Consider the following 19,968-nt stretch of genomic DNA (forward strand, 5'->3'; position numbering starts at 1 on the left):
TATTCTATTCTATTCTATTCTATTCTATTCTATTCTATTCTATTCCATTCCATTCCATTCCATTCCATTCCATTCCATTCCATTCCATTCCATTCCATTCACTCTATTCTATTCTATTCTCACCCCCCATCACCCCCAGGTCCTTCTCCACAGGGCTGCTTCCCAACCCTTCATCTCCCAGCCTGTGTTGAGACTGGGAGTTGCTCCAGTTGAGGTACAGGGCCTTACACTTGGCCTTGTTGCATGCCATGGAATTCACATGGGCTCATTTCTTAAGCTTGTCCAGGTCCCTCTGGGTGACATCTCATCCTCTTTTCATAGAATCATGGATGGTCATAGGATGGTCTGGGTCGGAATGGACCTCCAAAGGTCATCCAGTCTAACCCCCTTTGCAGTAAGCAGGGGCATCCTCAACTAGATCCTGGATGCTGCTTCCCTGCAAGCAGCAGCTTTTTCAGATAAATACTTTTTTTCTCTTTCCTTTAGTGGCAATCACAATTTCAAGCCTGAATGTTCTTTCCATGGGAAAAACAACAAATTACAGGACCACCCTGTCCTGCTGGTCTCAGCATTTCTGTTCACACTTTGCTCTGCATTTTGCTCTTCCAAAGCATCTGGCACAACCATTTCCTGAGCTCAGAGCAGATCTGTGAAGCTGAACCACAGTGAGAACACCTAGAAGGACAATTTTTAACTTCAGAGAGGTTTGGACTCCACCTCCAGCAGCTGTGTCCATGAATGGGCCATCAGTCACAGCTAGGGACAAAACAGACCTGTGACTCCTCTTGCCTTGGTGTCTTCACAGGATCATAGCATTATAGAATTGTCAGGGTTGGAAGGGACCTCGAGGATCATCTAGATCCACCCCCCCCCTACTGTGGAGGATCACAGGATCAGAGGATGTTAGGAGTTGTAAGGGACCTCTGGAGATCGTTGAGTCTAACCCCTTCTTCAGAGCAGGACCATAGAATCCAGCACAGGTCACACAGGAACACATCCAGATGGGGCTTGAAAGTCTCCAGAGAAGGAAACACCACAACCTCTCTGGGCAGCCTGCTCCAGGGCTCTGTGACCCTGTTACAGGGCCCTATCAGATGCTGACAAAACAGGATTATCCATTTCCATGCCTTCCCCATGCTTGGAATGATCACCTACTCTAGGGCTGATACCTGTCTGCCTTCAGTCTGGAAGTATATTCTTCTGTGGACTTGAGAATCATAGAGTCACAGAATGTTAGGGGTTGGAAGGGACCTCCGGAGATCATCCAGTCCAACACCCCTGCCGAAAGCAGGATCACATAGGGCAGACCACACAGGAATGCATCCAGATGGGTCTTGAAAATCCCAGAGAAGGAGATTCCACAACCTCTCTGGGCAGCCTGCTCCAGGGCTCTGTGACCCTCACACTGAAGTTCCTCCTCATGCTGAGGTGGAACCTCCTGAGCTGTAGTTTATATCCATTGCCCCTTGTCCTATCCCAGGGTGCAACTGAGCAGAGCCTGTCCCCTCCCTTCTGACCCCCAGCCCTCAGATACTGATAAACATTTATTAGGTCTCCTCTCAGCCTTCTCCTCTCCAGCCTAACTAGCCCCAGGTCTCTCAGCCTCTCCTCACCAAGCAGTGCTCCAATCCCTTCACCATCCTGGTAGCCCTCCCTGGGACTCTCTCCAGCAGATCCCTGTCCCTCCTGAACTGGCGAGCCCAGAACTGGATGCAATATTCCAGGTGAGGTCTCCCCAGGGCAGAGTAGAGGGGGAGGAGAACCTCCCTCCATCTGCTTCTTCACGCTCTGCTGCTCCAAAAAGCATCTGACTACTCTCCCACCATCCCCACCACTTGTGCATGCTGCCCCCTGACTTACCTCCACTCATCAGGTAGTCCCTCAAGAAGGGAATGCGAAACCACACCGAGAGCATCATCAGGTGAGGGGTGATGCCCGGGAAGAGTTTGGAGAAGTCTGATGCCTCTGTGCAGAAATTGACAAAGGCTCCTACTGCCAGGACCCCGTGGGGATGAAATCCCATCAGGTAGTTCTTCCTCGGGTCCAGCTCTGCTGTCTTCACCAGCTAGACACAGGGAGGAAACAAAAAAGGGCCATGAGTTGGAGCTGTCACCATGAGAGTGGTAGAACACTGGCTATGGAGAGCAGATTGGGGGGTGTTCCTGGAGATGGGTCTCCAGAACCAACCATGACTTCTGTTGGAAAAAGGTCAGCTGGAACAACTCAACCCTTGTTGAGCCATAAGGAGCATAAGAAAGAACTTTTTCTGTGTGAGGGTGACAAAACACTGGAGCAGGCTGCCCAGAGAGGTTGTGGAGTCTCCTTCTCTAGAGACCTTCAAAACTCACCTGAATGTGTGCCTGTGTGACCTCCTCCAGGTGATCCTGTCCTGTCAGGGGGGTTGGACTAGATGGTCTTTTAAGGTCCCTTCCAACCCCTTAATGTTCTGTGATTCTGTGAATCCTTTTTCACTGAGATGTGTTTCATTGCCTCTATTTCCATCTCCAACACACTGGCCCAAAATCACATTTCCACAATTATTAGACCCCCTCTCAGTCTTCTCCAGGCTAACCAGCCCCAGGACTCCCAGCCTCTCCTCACCAGGCAGTGCTCCAGGCCCTTCAGCATCCTGGTAGTCCTCTGTTGGACTCTCTCCAGCAGATGCCTGTCCCTCCTGAACTGAAGAGCCCAAAACTGGATGCAACATTGCAGGTGTGGTGTCACTAGGGCAGAGGGGGAGGGACTTGATGATCTTTGAAGTCACCAACCTTGGTGATTCTGTGATTCTGTGATCTGCTGGCCACACTCTGCTGAATGCACCCCAGGATCCCATTGGCCTTTTGGCCACCAGGGCACACTGCTGTCCCATGCAGAACTTGTTGTCCACCAGGACTCCCAGGTTCTTCTCCACAGGGCTGCTCTCCAGCAGATCACCTCCCATGTTCAGGTAATCCATGAGTCCATCAAAGAGCAATGGATGTCTGTAGAGAAGAGGGAATGGGGAATGCCCATGTCCAGCCTTTACAGATGGATATCATGGAGTCTAGATACCATGCAGCACATGGTATCCCTTCAGGGTTGGCTAAGGAGCTAGCTGAAATAGTCAGCCTACCTGAAAGTGGATCTGGAGCCTAGGAGATACCAGATGGGAGAATGAGTGTCGCAGCAGCAGGAATGGCTAATGGGACAACCAGGATGTGACCTCTGGCTTAAACTTAGAATCATAGAATCACAGAATCATTTTTGGTTGGAAGAGATCTTTGATATCATCAAGTCAAAACACTAACCACTGCTACCAAACCACCACTAAGCCATGTCCCTCAGAACCACATCTGCATGGCTTTTAAATGCCTCCAGAGAGGGTGACTCCAGCACCTCCCTGGGCAACCTGTTCCAGTGTTCCACCACCCTCATGGTAAAGAATTTGTTCCTCACTTCCAATCTAAGTCTGCCCTTCTTGCCCTAGTTTGAAGCCATTGTCTCTTGTCCTGTCCCTGCAGGCCTTTGCAAACAGTCCCTCTGCAGCCTACTTGCAGCCCCCTTCAGATACTGGATGGCTGCTATCAGGGTTCCCTGGAGCCTTCTTTTCTCCAGGCTGAACACACCCAGCTCCCTCATCCTGACCTCAGAGCAGAGCTGCTCCAACTCCATGATCATTTTTGTGGACCTGCTCCATTAGGTCCATGTCCTTCCTTTATTGAGGGCTCCAGAGCTGGATGCATTACTCCAGGTGAGGTCTCCCCAGAGCAGAGCAAAGTGGCAGAATCACCTCTCTGGCTCTGCTGCCAGCGCTGCTTTGGATGCAGCCCAGGATGTGACTGGCCCTCTGGGCTGCAGGCTCACACTGTCTGCTCATGCCCAGCTCCTCATCCATCACAGAATCATGGAAACATAGAATCATGAAATCATGGAGTCATAGAATCATGGAATCATAGAATCATTATATTATTTTGACTGGAAAAGACCTCTATGATCAAGTCCAACTCTCAACCCAACACCACCATGGCTATTGAACCATGTCCCCAAGTGCCAGGGCCACACATTGCTTGAACACCTCCAGGGATGGTGACTCCACTACCTCCCTGGGCAGCCTGTTCCAATGCCTGACAAAGGCTCCTACTGCCAGGATCCTGTGAGGATGAAATCCCATCAGGTAATTCTTCCTGGGGTCCAGCTCTGCTGTCTTCACCAGCTGGACACTTTCTTGCAGCAAAGAAATTCTTCCTAACATCCAAGATACTGGCCTTCCAGTATCTTAAGCGGGGCTATGAGAAAGCTGGGGAGGAACATTTTAGGGTGTCACATGTTGATAGGACTGAGGGGAATGGAACAAAACTAGATATGGGTAGATTCAGATTCATGCTAGGAAGATCATCTTCAGCATGAGAGACTGGAACAGGTTGCCCAGGGAGGTGGTGGAAGCCTCATCCCTGGAGGTTATTAAGGCCAGGCTGGACGTGGCTCTGGGCAACCTGAGGTAGTGTGAGGTGTCCCTGGCCATGACAGGGGGGTTGGAACTGGATGATCCTTGAGGTCCCTTCCAACCCTGACAATTCTATGATTCAGTTCTTTCTAAACCTCCTAAACCTTCATTGCTCTACCAAACCTTTGGACTTTACCATATCCCCCCTTTGATGCCCTGCTCCCACCAGGGAGCAGCTAATGGTCCATGTGTTTTCTCAGAAGCAGCCAGAACCTCAGGTGGATCACGAGGGTGCATTTGACCTTCTCATACCGTGGATAATTTTCCATCTGTCCCAGGGCTCTGTTGACTGTACACATGTGCCCATTCAACCACCTGCTCCTAATGAGGGGAACAGACAAACAAGAGCCCCACCAGTGCCTGGAGGCGGTGAGAGCAGGCAGAAGAGGGGCAGATGGCTGAATGACTAAGTGCCCAGGGCAACTGCCAGCGTGTGCTCATTTTTTGACTAATCTCAGCCTGCATCAATGTTTCCTGCATCCATCTTCAGCTTCCAAACAGCCTTTCGTCTCTGTGTGGTTTCTAAGTAAAGAAATGAGGTGCTGGAGAGTATTGGAAACCACTAAGTTTCCAGCTCTGAGTGTGCAAGGTGGCAAGAAGGGGGGCTGGGGGTGTGGGGGGTGACAACAGGCTCCACACCTGGTTGCAGCCCAAGATACAATAGAATAGAGTGGAATGGAATGGAATAGCATAGCATAGCATAGCATAGCATAGCATAGCATAGCATAGCATAGCATAGCATAGCATAGCATAGCATAGCATAGCATAGCATAGCATAGCATAGCATAGCATAGCATAGCATAGAATAGAATAGACCAGGTTGGAAGAGACCACCATGATCATCGTGTCCAACCTATCAACCAATCCAACACCACCTAATCAACTAAACCACGCAACCAAGCACCCCATCCAGTCTCCTCCTGAACACCTCCAGTGATGGTGACTCCACCACCTCCCTGGGCAGCACATTCCAATGGGCAATCACTCTCTCTGTGTAGAACTTCTTCCTAACCTCCAGCCTAAACTTCCCTTGGCACAGCTTGAGACTGTGTCCTCTTGTTCTGGTGCTGGTTGCCTGGGAGAAGAGACAAACCTCTGCCTGTCTGCAACCTCCCTGGTAGTTGTAGAGAGCAATAAGGTCACCCCTGAGTCTCCTCTTCTCCAGGCTAAGCAACCCCAGCTCCCTCAGCCTCTCCTCACAGGGCTGTGTTCCAAACCCCTCACCAACTTCATTGCCCTTCTCTGGACTCGTTCCAGCAAGTCAACATCCTTCCTAAACTGAGGGGCCCAGAACTGGACACAGGACTCAAGGTGCAGCCTAACCAGTGCAGTGTACAGGGGCAGAATGACCTCCCTGCTCCTGCTGGCCACACTGTTCCTGATGCAGGCCAGGATGCCATTGGCCCTCCTGGCTGCCTGGGCACACTGCAGGCTCATGTTCAGCCTACCATCAACCAGCACCCCCAGGTCCCTCTCAGCCTGACTGCTCTCCAGCCACTCTGACCCCAGCCTGTAGCTCTGCATGGGGTTGCTGTGGCCAATGTGCAGAACCTGGCACTTGGATGTGTTCAGTCTCATGCCCTTGGACTCTGCCCATCTGCCCAGCCTGTCGAGGTCCCTCTGCAGAGCCTCTCTACCCTCCAGCAGATCAACTTCTGCCCCCAGCTTGGTGTCACCCACAAATTTACTGATGATGGACTCAATGTCCTCGTCCAGATCATCAATAAAGATGTTAAAGAGCATGGGGCCCAGCACTGATCCCTGGGGCACACCACTGGTGACTGGCTGCCAGCTGGATGTGGCACCATTCACCACCACTCTCTGGGCTCGGCCCTCCAGCCAGTTCCTAACCCATCGCAGTGTGCTCCCATCCAAGCCATGGGCTGACAGCTTGGCCAGGAGTTTGCTGTGGGGAACGGTGTCAAAAGCCTTGCTGAGGTCCAGGTCACAGCACCCTCCTACCCTCCTTGCTAATGAAGAACTGAAATGAGGGAATCATAGAATCGTAGAATGGCTTAGGTTGGAAGGGACCTCAGAGATCATCTACTCCACCTCTCAACTGGACTCAGGTGCTCAAGGCCTCATCCAACTTGGCCTTGAATACCCCTAAGGAGGAGGGATCCTCAACCTCCCTGGGCAACCCATTTTAGAGTCTCACCACCCTCCTACTGAAGAACTTCTTAGGATCATAGGATCACAGGTTGTTAGGTTTGCAAGGGACCTTTAAAGATCATTGAATCCAATCCCTCTGCCAGAGCAGGACCATAGAATCCAGTGCAGGTCACACAGGAATGCATCCAGATGGGGCTTGAAAGCCTCCAGAGAAGGAGACTCCACAGCCTCTCTGGGCAGCCTGCTCCAGGGCTCTGTGACCCTCCCAGTGAAGAAGTTTCTCCTCATGTTGAGGTGGAACCTCCTGTGCTGTAGTTTCTATCCATTGCCCCTTGTCCTGTCACAGGGTGCAGCTGAGCAGAGCCTGTCCCCTCCCTCTTCACCCCCTAGCCCTCAGATATTGATAAACATTTATTAGATCCCCTCTCAGTCTTCTCCTCTCCAGATTAAAAAGGCCCAGGGCTCTCAGCCTCTCCTCATAGGACACAAGCTCCAGTCTCCCAATCATCCTGGTGTTTTCTGCTGGCATCCAGGGAAAAAACTTCACTCTTGCAGACCTTTTTTTGTTGTTGTTGTTAAAACTTGGTATCTTGATCTGCAAAGCACAGATTTTCCCACCAAGCAAAATCATAAGGATGGAAAGATTTCATTGTAACAGCCACCATTGTGCTTTATTTCATGAAGTCTTGATGGGTTTGTTCTTTTTGCATGGAGGCAGAGCAAACCCTGAACTGCACTTGTACATTATGAAAGAGTTATGGAAAATAAAGCTATGTTAGAATCCCCTTCTTTCATCAGCACCTCCTCTTTCCATCAGATCTGCCCCTTTCCACCACCCCCACCCCATTTTGCCTCTTTTTCCCCTCAAATCCCAGAGCACCTGGCCTCTGTTGGAGTCTCCTCCCACCCCAGGTGCGGCCACTTGGCCCTCACCACCCATTCCCCTTTTTAATCCCCTCCCCCAGGAAAAGCAGAAGCCCCAAGCTGAGCCCATTTGGGCTGAGGGATCCTCCTCTCATCACTGGTGAGCCCCCGTGGTGCACACCAGGTGATGGTGTCAAAGGCCAGGGGGCTGCCTTCTCTCCAGAATAAACAGTCCCAGGGCTCTCAGCCTCTCCTCACCAGGCAGTGCTCCAGGTCCCTTCAGCATCCTTGTAGCCCTCCCTTGGACTCTCTCCAGCAGATCCCTCCTGAACTGGGGAGCCCAGAACTGGATGCAATATTCCAGGTGTGGCTTCCCCAGGGCAGAGTAGAGGGGGAGGAGAACATCCTGACCATGCTCCTCTTAATGCAGCCCATTTGGTGCTCTGCTCTTTCTGGGTCAGCTGAACCTTTAATAATTGTCAAGGGACTTCAGGGTCCAGCCAAGTTGGTTTGTGTGTAAGCAGCTGATACAAGGGCTTGACCCAGGGTTTTGTTGCTGAGACAAGACTGGTTTACTGTCTCAAAGGCACCTGAGTGATACCAAATTAATGCATAAGGCCTGTGGTCCAAAGGCAAGAACCTGGTAGCAGCTCAGGGCTGTGCTCTCCAAACTGAGCCCTGGTTTGCTGTTTTCCCTAAGCTTTCCCCTTTGACACGCTGTGGCTGCTGGCTGGTGCCTGAGCTGCTGACATCAGCAATGACCCCTTGTCAGAGATGTAATCATAGAATGTTAGGGGTTGGAAGGCACTTCCAGAGATCATGGGGTGCAACCCCCCTGCCAAAGCAGGGTCACCTAGGGCAAGCCACTCAGGAATGCATCCAGGTGGGTTTGGAAAGTCTCCAGAGAAGGAGACTCCACTCTGGGCAGCCTGCTCCAAGGCTCTGGCAGCCTCACAGTAAAGAAGTTTCTCCTCATGTTGAGGTGGAACCTTTTGTGTTCTCACTTATATTCCTTATTCCTTGTCCTGGTACTGGGTGCTGCTGAAAAGAGTCTGGCCCATTTCTCTATACACCCACCTCTCAGATATAACATAGAATACATAGAATACATAGAATAAACCAGGTTGGAAGAGACCTTCAAGATCACCGCATCCAACCCATCAACCAATCCAACACCACCCAAACAACTAACCCACGGCACCAAGCACCCCAGCTCCCCTCTCAGCCTTCTCTTTTCAAGACTAAACAACCCCAGGGCTCTCAGTCTTTCTTCATAGCAAAGATGTTCAAGTATTTTAATCAACCTCATATCTTGTTTTAGGACTCTCTCCAGCAGATCCCTGTCTCTTGAGCTGAGGAACACAAAACTGGACACAGTATTCCAGGTATCATCTCACCAGGACAAAGTAGAGGGCAAGGAGAACCTCCCTAGACCTGATGAACACTAATGCACCACAGGATACCATTGGCTTTCCAGATCCCAGATCTGGAGTGATCCCAGCAAAATGACTTCAGTATGTGTTTAACAGAATGAGGTCTGCTTTATTCTTCTCCTTTGTGGAGAGTCATAGAACTGTCATGGCTGGAAGGGACCTCAAGGATCATCCAGTTCCAACCCCCCTGCCATGGGCAGGCACACCTCACACCAGAGCAGGTTGCTCACAGCCACATCCAGCCTGGCCTTAGAAACCTCCAGGCATGAGGCTTCCACCACCTCCCTGGGCAACCTGTGCCAGTGTCCCAGCACCCATGTACTGGTGAGGATCTCAAGCAAATTAATCCAAATTCATTTTAAACTGGATTAATTAAATGACATTAACATCCCAAGAAGATACTCTTAGCATGTTTCAAGGTTGGTGTGTTTGTGTGTTTGTTTGTTTGAATTAATTTTGGAGTGGCATTAAGCTAATTGGAATTAGGGCTTCTGAGTGACTGTAGCAGCCCAGCACTGCTTTGACAAAGCTCCTTTAGTTCAGCCTTTAAGATGTGGCTGAGGTTTCCTAGGCAGAGTCATAGAATAGATCATAAAATTGTTTAGGCTGGAAGAAACCTTTGACATCATCAGGTTCAACCTTTAAGTCAGCACTGCCAAGACTGCCACTGAGCCATGTCCACCACTGAGCCATGTCCCTCAGCACCACATCTATGTGTCTTTTAAATCCCTCCTGGAATGGTGACTCCACCAGAGTCCTGGGCAGCCTGTTCCAGAGTTTGACAATCCTTTCAAGGAAGAAATTGCTCCTCATGTCCAGGCTAAACTTCCATCTCACAACTTGAGGTCCTGCACTGTTGCTGCTAGGGAGAAGAGACTGACACTCACCTCCCTACAACCTCCTTTCAGGGAGTTGTAGAGAGACAGAAGGTCTCCTGTGAGCCTCCTTTTTTTTCCAGGCTGAACAACCACAGGTCTCTCAGCTGCTCCTCACAAGACTTGTGTTCTAGATCCTTCACTACCTTCATTGCCCTTCTTTGAACATGCTCTAACACCTCAATGCCCTTCTTGGAGTCAGGGTCCCCTGTGGCAGGTGGGAACGGATGTTAGTCAGTTAGAAGGTAGAAAGGCTCTGCAGAGGGACCTCGACCGACTGGACAGATGGGCAGAGTCCAATGGAATGGCATTTAACAAGTCCAAGGGCCAGGTGCTGCACTTTGGCCACAGCAACCCCATGCAGAGCTACAGGCTGGGGTCAGAGTGGCTGGAGAGCTGCCAAACAGAGAGGGACCTGGGGGTGCTGATTGACACCCGCCTAAACATGAGCCAGCAGTGTGCCCAGGTGGCCAAGAAGGCCAATGGCATCCTGGCCTGTATTAGGAATAGTGTGGCCAGCAGGAGCAGGGAGGTCATTGTGCCCCTGGACTCTGCATTGGTTAGGCCACACCTTGAGTCCTGTGTCCAGTTCTGGGCCCCTCAGTGTAGGAAAGATGTTGAGTTGCTGGAATGTGTCCAGAGAAGGGCAACGAGGCTGGGGAGAGGCCTTGAGCACAGCCCTGTGAGGAGAGGCTGAGGGAGCTGGGGTTGTTTAGCCTGGAGAAGAGAAGGATCAGAGGTGACCTCATTGCCCTCTACAACTACCTGAAAGGTGGTTGTAGACAGGAAGGGGTTGGTCTCTTCTCCCAGGCAACCAGCACCAGAACAAGAGGACACAGTCTCAAGCTGTGCCAGGGGAGGTTTAGACTCGAGGTGAGGAAAAAGTTCTTCACTGAGCGAGTCATTCGTCATTGGAATGTGCTGCCCAGGGAGGTGGTGGAGTCACCGTCCCTGGAGGTGTTCAAGGGGAGATTGGAGGTGGCACTTGGTGCCATGGTCTAGTCGTGAGGTCTGTTAGGACAGGTTGGACTTGATGATCCTTGGGGTCTCTTCCAACCTTGGTGATACTGTGATACTGTGATACTGTGCTACTGTGCTGAACGAAGCACAAAGCTAAGGGCTGGGGCCTGCTAGAGCCTGCTGAAGACCAGCTGGGCACCACTCAGACATTAAGCAGCACCTCTGGGCCCAGGCTCTCACCCTGCTTTTGTGTGGTTCTGTGGGTTTGGCCCTTCAGCTTCTTAGAACTGACCACAACGTGCCTTCAACTTGGGCTGTAAAGGGAATCTCACTACAGACCCATGTTGAGTTGGCCTCCTTGCAGCAAGAGGCCTGGCAGTTGGATCCTCTCCCCTTAGAATGTGAAGCCATCTAAGGATCCTTGGAATCATAGAATGGTTTTGTTTGGAAAGGATCTTTAGATCATCAGGTCCAACCATTCTCTATCAGTACCAAGCCTGGTGCTAAGCTGTGTCCTTTAGCATCACATCTCTGCACCTTAAAAAAACCTCCAGAGATGGGAATTCGACCACCTGCCTGTGGAGCCTGTTTGAGAACCCTTTCAGTGCAAGAGGTTTCTTCTAATGTCCAACCTAAACCTCCCCTGGGGCAACCTGAGGCCTCTTCCTCTCATTCTGTCACTTGTTACCAGGGAGAGGAGACCAATGCCACCTGGCTCCAACCTCCTTTCAGGCAGCGACAGAAGGTGAGAAGGTCTCCCTTCATGCTCCTTTTCTCCAGGCTATGCAACCCCAGTTCCCTCAGCCTCTCCTCACCAGACCTGTTCTCCAGACCCTTCCTCAGCTTTTTGGTGTTGGGTAAGTTTGGTTACAACAAATCCACATTGCTGGGTAGCTGTTGGTGTTTGTTTTGTGGATGCCTTCATGACAGATCCAAAACTGAACCTGTATTTGAAGTGAGGCCTCACCAGTGCCCAGTCCAGCAGGACCATCACTTCCCCAGTCCTGCTGGCCACACCAGTGCTGATCCAAGCCAGGTTGCTGTTTGCTTTCTTGGCCACCCATGCACATGCTGGTTCATCTTCATCCAGCTGTCATCCAATACTCCAAGTCCCTTTTCCGCTTGACAGCTTTCCAGCCACTCTGCCCCAAGCTTGGAGCATTGCCTGTAGATTGTCCCTTATGGTCTGGACTGTCTTGTCCCACACTATGGGAAGAGGGACAGTTGGCAGTTCTCTGTGCACTAATGATTGAGGAAACCAATATTCTCCTTGAGTACTAAAGTTTGGAGAGCCAAGGTGTTCCAGCATGCCCTTCAGACGAAGTATTGCTCTCAGGGGAGACCTTACTGCTCTCTACAGCTTCCTGAAAAGAGTTGTAGCCAGGTGGGGGCTGGTCTCTTCTCCCAGGCAACCAGCACCAGAACACAGTCGGAGAACAGAACAGAACAACAGAACAAGAGGACACAGTCTCAAGCTGTGCCAGGGGAAGTTGAGGCTTGAGGTGAGGAGAAAGTTCTTCCCAGAAAGAGTAATTGACCATTGGGATGTGCTGCCCAGGGAGGTGGTGGAGTCACCATCCCTGGAGGTGTTCAAGAGGGGATTGGAGGTGGCACTTGGTGCCATGGTCTAGTCATGAGGTCTGTGGAAACAGGTTGGACTCGATGATCCTCGAGGTCTCTTCCAACCTTAGTGATACTGTGATACTTGGAGCCATGGTTTAGTTGTCAGGAAGTATTAGGTAACAGGTTGGACTTGATGATCTCTGAGGTCTTTTCCAACCTGGTTGATTCTATGATTCAAAGAGGTGCCCAGGCAGAGGAAGATGTGGTCAGGAAAACTTCAACCAGCAAGCTTCTGCCTTGTTCATTCAGTCTCCCAAACTGAATTGCTGTTGGATTTCTGTCCTGCTCTGCCTGCAAACTCTGTTTCCAAGGATGTCATGTTCATTAATCTGCTCTTAAGTAGGATACACCTCCTTTCAACTTTGTCCTAAGCAAATCCTCAGGTCTCTTGCTGTCCACTGGCTTCCAGGACAAAACATGCTGCTAATTTCTCTGTGGGGTGAAACCCCAGGCAGACAAACCCAGAAACTCAGCCAAATGCAAAGGAGATGTTGTGGTAAGGTGAAGAGCAGCAGGTAGCCCACCCAAGGGTGTCATAATGGGAAACTGAAATAAGGACAAACATCTGAGCAGTGCCAGCAGCTGCTGAGAACTATGGGCTTCAGGTTCCAGCAATGACAAAATACAGGTGGAATTTGGAGGACTTTGGGCACTGGAGTTTTCTCCAGGTGCCACAATGGGAGGTCAGAGCTGTGTGTATTTGCAGCAGGTATTGGGGCATCTGACCAGCAAGGTAGGTTTAAATTGAATTTAGATGGGACTTCACTCTCACTCCCAGAGCTGGTTAAGGATGGCAGCTCTAAACCACCCAGGTCCTCCCTTGCTCTTTTCATAGAATCATAGAATGCTCTGGATTGGAAGGGATCTCCAAAGATCATCCAGTCCAACCCCCTCTGCAGTCAGCAGGGACATCCTCAGCTAGATCAGGTTGCTCTCACCTTGAATATCTCCAGGGATGGGGCCTCAACCACCTCCCTGGACAACCTGTTTCAGTATTCCACCACCCTCATGGTAAAGAACTTCTTCTTGTGATGCTGCTTTTGGGAGGTCTTGTAGGACCTCCTTTATCCAGGGGCTTAGCATGCTGCTTGGCAGTGCAGATGGCCCCATCCCTGGTGATGACATCCAGAGTCAGGCTTGATGGGCCTCTGAGCAATCTGAGCTAGTTAAGGATGTCCCTGCTCACTGCAGGGCAGGTTGGGCTAGGTAACCTCGAGAGGTCCCCTCCAACACAGTACTTTCTGTGGTGCTATGAATCTAATAATCTATGAAGATAGAACAAAGAGAAGGCAAAGAGGAAACTAATGAGGTTCAGCAAGGAGAAATCCTGAACATGGGAAGGGAGAACAAACTGCAGCAGGACAGGCTGGGAGGTGATCTGCTGGAGAGCAGCCCTGGGGAGAAGGACCTGGGAGTGCTTCTGGGCAACAAGTTCTGCATGGGTCAGCAATGTGCCCTGGTGGCCAAAAAGGCCAATGGGATCCTGGGCTGCATTCAGAGGAGTGTCTCCAGCAGATCCAGGGAAGTTCTCCTCCCCATCTACTCTGCCCTGCTGAGACCACACATGGAATATTGCATCCAGTTCTGGGCTCCCCAGTTGAGGAGGGAGAGGGATCTGCTGGAGAGAGTCCAAGGGAGTGTTACAAGGATGCTGAAGGGACCTGGAGCACTGCCTGGTGAGGAGAGGCTGAGAGCCCTGGGGGTGGTTAGTCTGGAGAGGAGAAGACTGAGAGAGAATTTAATAAATGCTTATATATATCTGTGGGCTGGGGGTCAGGAGGGAGGGGACAGGCTCTGCTACCAGCTACCAGAACTGAGGTTGAAGTGAGGTGGGGGTTGCTCTCTTCTCCACGGAATCAGGTGATAGGACCAGAGGAAAAGGCCTCAGGTTGCACCAGGTTAGGTTGGATATGAGGCAAAATTTCTTTCCAGCAAGAGTGGTCAGGCATTGGAACAGGCTGCCCAGGGAGGTCCCCAGAGTCAACAGAAGGAAGCAAAGTGAGCAGCCAGGGCTGCTGGGAATCAGAAATGCTATTTGACATCATGGACCACGACACCAAATCCCCAGTTGCAAATGAGGTCACTCTTCTGTGAGAAGGAAGAAAACATTCCTGGTAGGGCTTGGTTCACATGAACTGGAGCTGTTCCCTCTCTGCAGCACCTCCCACAACTGCAGCACACTCAAACAAACCTTGTCCTGCTTTATGCAATGGTGAGAATGAATGAGCTATGGGGTGGAGCCTTCTCAAACCACAGCTTCTAGGGGTCAAAGCATCCTCCAACAGATCCTTTTAGTTCCATTAACACCAGCAGGTCCCCAGGCACAGTGACAGAGGTTGGGACTCTGCCAGTTGCTGTAGATAATGAGGTGCAGTTGGCACTTAGATAACCCCAAGGCTAGTGAGAAATCATAGAATAGTCTGGGTTGGAAGGGACCTCCAAAGGTCATCCTGTCCAACCCCCTCTGCACTCTGCAGGGACATCCTCAACTAGATCAGGTTGTCCAGAGCCCTGTACAGCCTCACCTTAAGTATCTCCAGGGATGGGGCCTCAACTACCACCCTGGGCAATCTGTTTCACTGTTCTACCACCCTCATAGTAAATAATTTGTTCCTCACATCCAATCTAAATCTGCTCTGCTCTAGTTTGAAGCCATTGCCTCTCATCCTGTCCCTGCAGGCCTTTGCAAACAGTCTCTCTGCAGCCTTCTTGTAGCCCCCTTCAGGTACTGGCAGGCTGCTATTAGGTCTCCCTGGAGCCTTCTCTTCTCCAGGCTGAACACCCCCAGCTCCCTCAGCCTGTCCTCATAGTAGAGCTGCTCCAAGCTCCTGATCATTCTCACAGCCCTCCTCTACACCTGTGCCATCAGGTCCATATCATTCAGATTCCACCTAACCCTCTACCTTCTAACCCCTTAATTCAACTGTAGAATGATAGAACTGTGTTGCTTGGAAAAGACCTCTAAGGTAATCAAGTCCAACCATTGACCTAACACCACCATGACCACTAAACCTTGTCCCCAGCTTCTATGGCTACAGGTTTCTTCAACACCTCCAAGGATGGTGACTCCACCACCTCCCTGGGCAGCCTGTTCCAATGCCTGACCGCTCTTGCAGGAAAGAAATTTTGCCTCATATCCAACCTAACCTTCCCCTGGTGCAACCTGAGGCCATTTCCTCTGGTCCTATCACCTGCTTCTGTGGAGAAGAGAGCAACCCCCACCTCACTTCAACCTCAGTTCTGGTAGCTGTAGAGAGCAATGAAGTCTCAGCCTCCTCTTCTCCAGACTAAACCACCCCAGTTCCTTCAGCTGCTCCTCACCAGCCCTGCTCTCCAGGCCTTTCACCATCTCCATTGCTCATCTCTGGACACACTCCAGCACTTCAACATCCCTCTTGTAGTGAGGAGCCTGAATATAGCCAGCCTCAAGGGGAACAAACACAGCAGCAAAGTGATGCTTGTGCAGGGATGGTGTCAGCAGAGGGTGCTCCGTGCACACGCTGTGGAGATGCAGCTCCGAGCCTGCAGCTGCCAGACACTGGCTGCAGCAAAGCTCAAGTTCACCCTGCCCAGATCACCAGAAAACAGATGCTCCTCTCAACCTCTCATTGCTTCCTCAGTTGAAAAAATATGCTCAGGCATCCCTTAAAGGCAGCATTTAAAACCACTGCCTAAAATAAAACCCTGCCTGCAAATCCCGGTGCTTGGCCATGCTAATTTTGCTGCTGGGATCTGGGAGGATTAGGAGCCACATTTAATCTGCCCAGGGTGACTAATTCTCCAGGGCTGAACAAACTAAATCTTCACACAAATACAACCCAGGGAGCTGGGTGCTCACCCTGTCCATGCCCCCCCCCTAGATCCCACCCTCTTTGTGCACCTTTTCTCTTTCGGGATTTGTTGGGTGTGGAGAAGGCTTCAGAGAGACTTCACTGTGGTCCCTCAGTACTTAAGGGGAGCCTACAGGAAAGATGAGGAGGGACTTTTTACTATGGCATGTAGGGATAGGTCAAGGGGTGATGGCTTTAAACTGAAAGAGAAGAGATCCAGACTGGATATTTCATGTGAGGGTGGTGAGACACTGCAACAGGTTACCCAGAGAAGTTGTGGATGCCCCCTCCCTGGAAGTATGCAGAACTAGGTTGGACAGGGCCTAAACCTGGCTTAGTGGAAGTTCAGAGAAACACAGAATGGTCTGGGTTGGAAGGGAGCTCCAAAGGTCATCCAGTCTAACCCCCTCTGCAGTCAGCTGGGACATCAACTTGTTCAGGCTGCTCAGAGCCCTGTTGAGCCTCACCTTGAATAGCTTCAGAGAAGGGGCCTCAATTACCTCCCTGGGCAACCTATTCCAGTGTTCCAGCACCCTCATAGTAAAGAAGTTCTTCCTAACCTCCAATCTGAATCTGTTCTTCTCTAGTTTGAAGCCATTGCCTCTCATCCTGTCCCTGCAGGCCTTTGTAAACAGTCTCTCTCTGTCCTTCTTGTAGCCCCCTTCAGGTTGCTATTAGGTCTCCCTGGAGCCTTCTCTTCTCCAGGCTGAACACCCCCAGATCTCTCAGCTTGTCTTCAGAGCAGAGCTGCTCCAATCCCCTGAGCATTTTCCTGGCCCTCCTCTGGACCTGCTCCATCAGCTCCAGGTCCTTGCTGTGCTGAGGGCTCCAGACCTGCACACAGCACTCCAGCTGAGGTCTCCCCAGAGCAGAGCAAAGTGGCAGAATCATCTCTCTGGCTCTGCTGCCAGATGCAGCCCAGGATGTGATTTGCCCTCTGGGCCAATAGTTGTCCCTATCCATGGCAGGGTGGTTGGAACTAGATGATCTTTAAGGTCTTTTCCAACCCAACCTATTAAATGATTCTTTGATTCTAAGTGACACATCCATGGGACCTTCTAGCTGTGCACATTCTCAGCTTTGTTCTTCACGATAGCAGAGAGGTCTTCAGAGTCTGTAGTTCACCTGTAGAGCTCCTTGCTTCAGGATGCTGGGGATGCCAAGTGTTCACAGAATCACAGAATCAACCAGGTTGGAAAAGACCTCTGAGATTATCCAGACCAACCTATCACCCAACACCATGTCATCAACTAAACCATGGCACCAAGTGCCTCATCCAGGCTCTTTATAAACACTCTCAGGGATGGTGACTCTACCACCTCCCTGGGCAGCACATTCCCATGGCCAATCTCTCTTTCTGAGAAGAATTTCTTCCTAGCATCCAGCCTAAATCTCCCTTGGCACAGCTTGAGACTATGTCCTCTCCTTTTGTTGCTGGTCACCTGGGAGAAGAGACCAGCCCCCACCTGGCTACAACCTCCCTTCAGGGAGCTGTAGAGAGCAAGAAGGTCTGCCCTGAGCCTCCTCTTCTCCAGGCTAAGCAACCCCAGCTCCCTCAGCCTCTCCTCACAGGGCTGTGCTCAAGGCCTCTCCCCAGCCTTGTTGCCCTTCTCTGGACTCAATGTCCTTCTTAACCTGAGGGGCCCAGAACTGGACACAGTACTCGAGGTGTGGCCTAACCAGTGCTGAGTACAGGGCAGGATGACTCCCCTGCTCCTGCTGGCCACACTACTCCTGATGCAGGCCAGGATGCCATTGGCCTTCTTGGCCACCTAGGCACACTGCTAGCTCCTGTTCAGCATAGTGTCAACCAGTACCCCCATGTCCCTTTCTGCCTGGCTGCTCTTGTGTGATCAATGGTCACAGATGCACTTAGCAAGGGCTGCTAAATTCTGTATTCTCTTAGAAAGCCTTTGAGCACAGGAAAAAAAAGGCAGAAGGCTGAGAAAATGTTTCAGAGAGAAGTTTTGGAGCTGGACTCAATGATCCTTATCAGTTCCTTCCAACCTGAGAGATACTATGACTCATAAAATAGTATTATGTGATTGATTGATTGATTGACTGATTGGTTACAATATTTTAGCATTGTTTTGGTATCTGCTGTCCCTTGGTGGAGCTGAATCTCCCTTCTACAAGATCCACCTGGGGAAACACTGCACCAAACCCTGTCTGCCTTCACGCAGGGAGCTGCAGCTAAACCCAGTGGCCGTGCTCCCTCTACTGGTCTTACTGGTCCGTCTGTAGAGTGAGGATGATGAGGCCCTGCCACGGGTTGTCCAGGGTGGTTGTGGATGTCCCCTCCAGCAATGGGCTCTTGTGGCCAAGAAGGCCAATGCCATCCTGGGGTGGATTAGATGGGGAGTGGTTAGGAATTGTAGAGAGGTTCTCCTCCCTCTCTACTCTGCCCTGCTGAGGCTCCATCTGGAGTATTGTGTCCAGTTCTGGGCCCCTCAGCTCAAGAAGGATCTCAGGGCACTGCTTGAAAGAGTCCAGCACAGAGCCACAAAGATGCTGAAGGCAGTGGAACATCTTCCTTGTGAGGAGAGCCTGAGGGAGCTGAGGGCTCTGTAGCTTGGAGAGGAGGAGCCTGAGAGGTGACCTCATTGATGTTGATAAAGATGTGCAGGGTGAGTGCCAAGAGGCTGGAGCCAGGCTCTGCTGGGTGATGCCCAATGCCAGCACAAGAGGCACTGGTGGAAGCTGAGGCATAGGAAGTTCCATGTGAACATGAGGCAAAATATTTTCCCTGTGAGGGTGACAGAGCCCTGGAACAGGCTGCCCAGGGGGGTTGTGGAGCCTCCCTCTCTGGAAATATTCAAAACCCACCTGGATGTGTTCCTGTGTGATCTGCTCTAGGAGGTGCTGCTCTGGCAGGGGAGCTGGACTGGATGAGCTTTTGAGGTCCCTTCCAGCCCCTAATATTCTGTGATTCTCGCTGGAGGCATCCAAAACCAGGTTGGATGAGGCCTTGAGCAACCTGGCTTAGTGGAAGGTGTCCCTGCCCATGGGGGTGTTGTTGGAACTGGATGATCTTTAAGGTCCCTTCCAACACAACCCAGTCTATAATTCTTCCATATTCTCCCTGCCTGGCAGTACCACCCAGGTAGGGAAGGACAAACAGGCAGTGTGGGGTTCAGGAGGTGGTTTCCAGGCCCTGACAAAGGGGTGGAGATCTCACTGGGCCAAGCTGGTAGCGAAGATTTAGCAGAGAGGTTGGTCTGACATTGGCCAAGGAGCAGTTTATGGCCACAACTTAATTTATGGGAGGTATTGCATAGAATCACTACAGGCACATAAATAGCTGGTGGCAGCTCTAGCATTTTCCAAGGCAACCTTGAGAAGAATTTATTAGGAAGCCACTGAGTGTTTCCTATTAAACATCATAAAATATTACCTGTCCATTGTGAGAAAACTCACCAGAAGCCTTCCTGGAATTTGTTCCCAGTCCTCCCCAGCAGCTTATAATACACATTCTGGGGACCTTGCTTTGAAGCCTTGAACACCCTCAGGGAGGAGGCATCCTCAACCCCCCTGTGGGTTCTCACTACAGAGTCTCACCAACCTCATGATGAAGAACTTCTTCCTCAGCTCCAGTCTAACTCTGCTCTCCCTTTGTTTCAAACCATTCCCCCTTGGCCTGGCTCTAGACACCTTTAGGGAAAGTCCCTCTGCAGCCTTCCTGCAGGATCCCTTCAGCTATTGCAAGGCAGCTCTAAGATCCCCTGGGAGCCATCTCTTCTCCAGGCAGAACACCCCCAGCTCCCTCAGCCTGGCCTCATAGCAGAGGT

The 19,968-nt window shown here is 51.1% G+C and overlaps 1 protein-coding gene across 1 annotated transcript in view; it reads right to left on the reverse strand.

The window, feature by feature from the left end:
• Positions 1–19,968, reverse strand: part of MOGAT2 (monoacylglycerol O-acyltransferase 2) — a 52,621-nt gene that overhangs the window by 10,911 nt on the left and 21,742 nt on the right. Inside the window, exon 3 of the mRNA XM_009902907.2 lies at positions 1,861–2,065. Coding sequence (XP_009901209.1) covers positions 1,861–2,065 — 205 coding nt within the window. The remainder of the gene's footprint in view (positions 1–1,860; positions 2,066–19,968) is intronic.

The sequence above is a fragment of the Dryobates pubescens genome, chromosome 10 (assembly GCF_014839835.1).
Source record: "Dryobates pubescens isolate bDryPub1 chromosome 10, bDryPub1.pri, whole genome shotgun sequence".
Lineage (NCBI taxonomy): Eukaryota > Metazoa > Chordata > Aves > Piciformes > Picidae > Dryobates > Dryobates pubescens.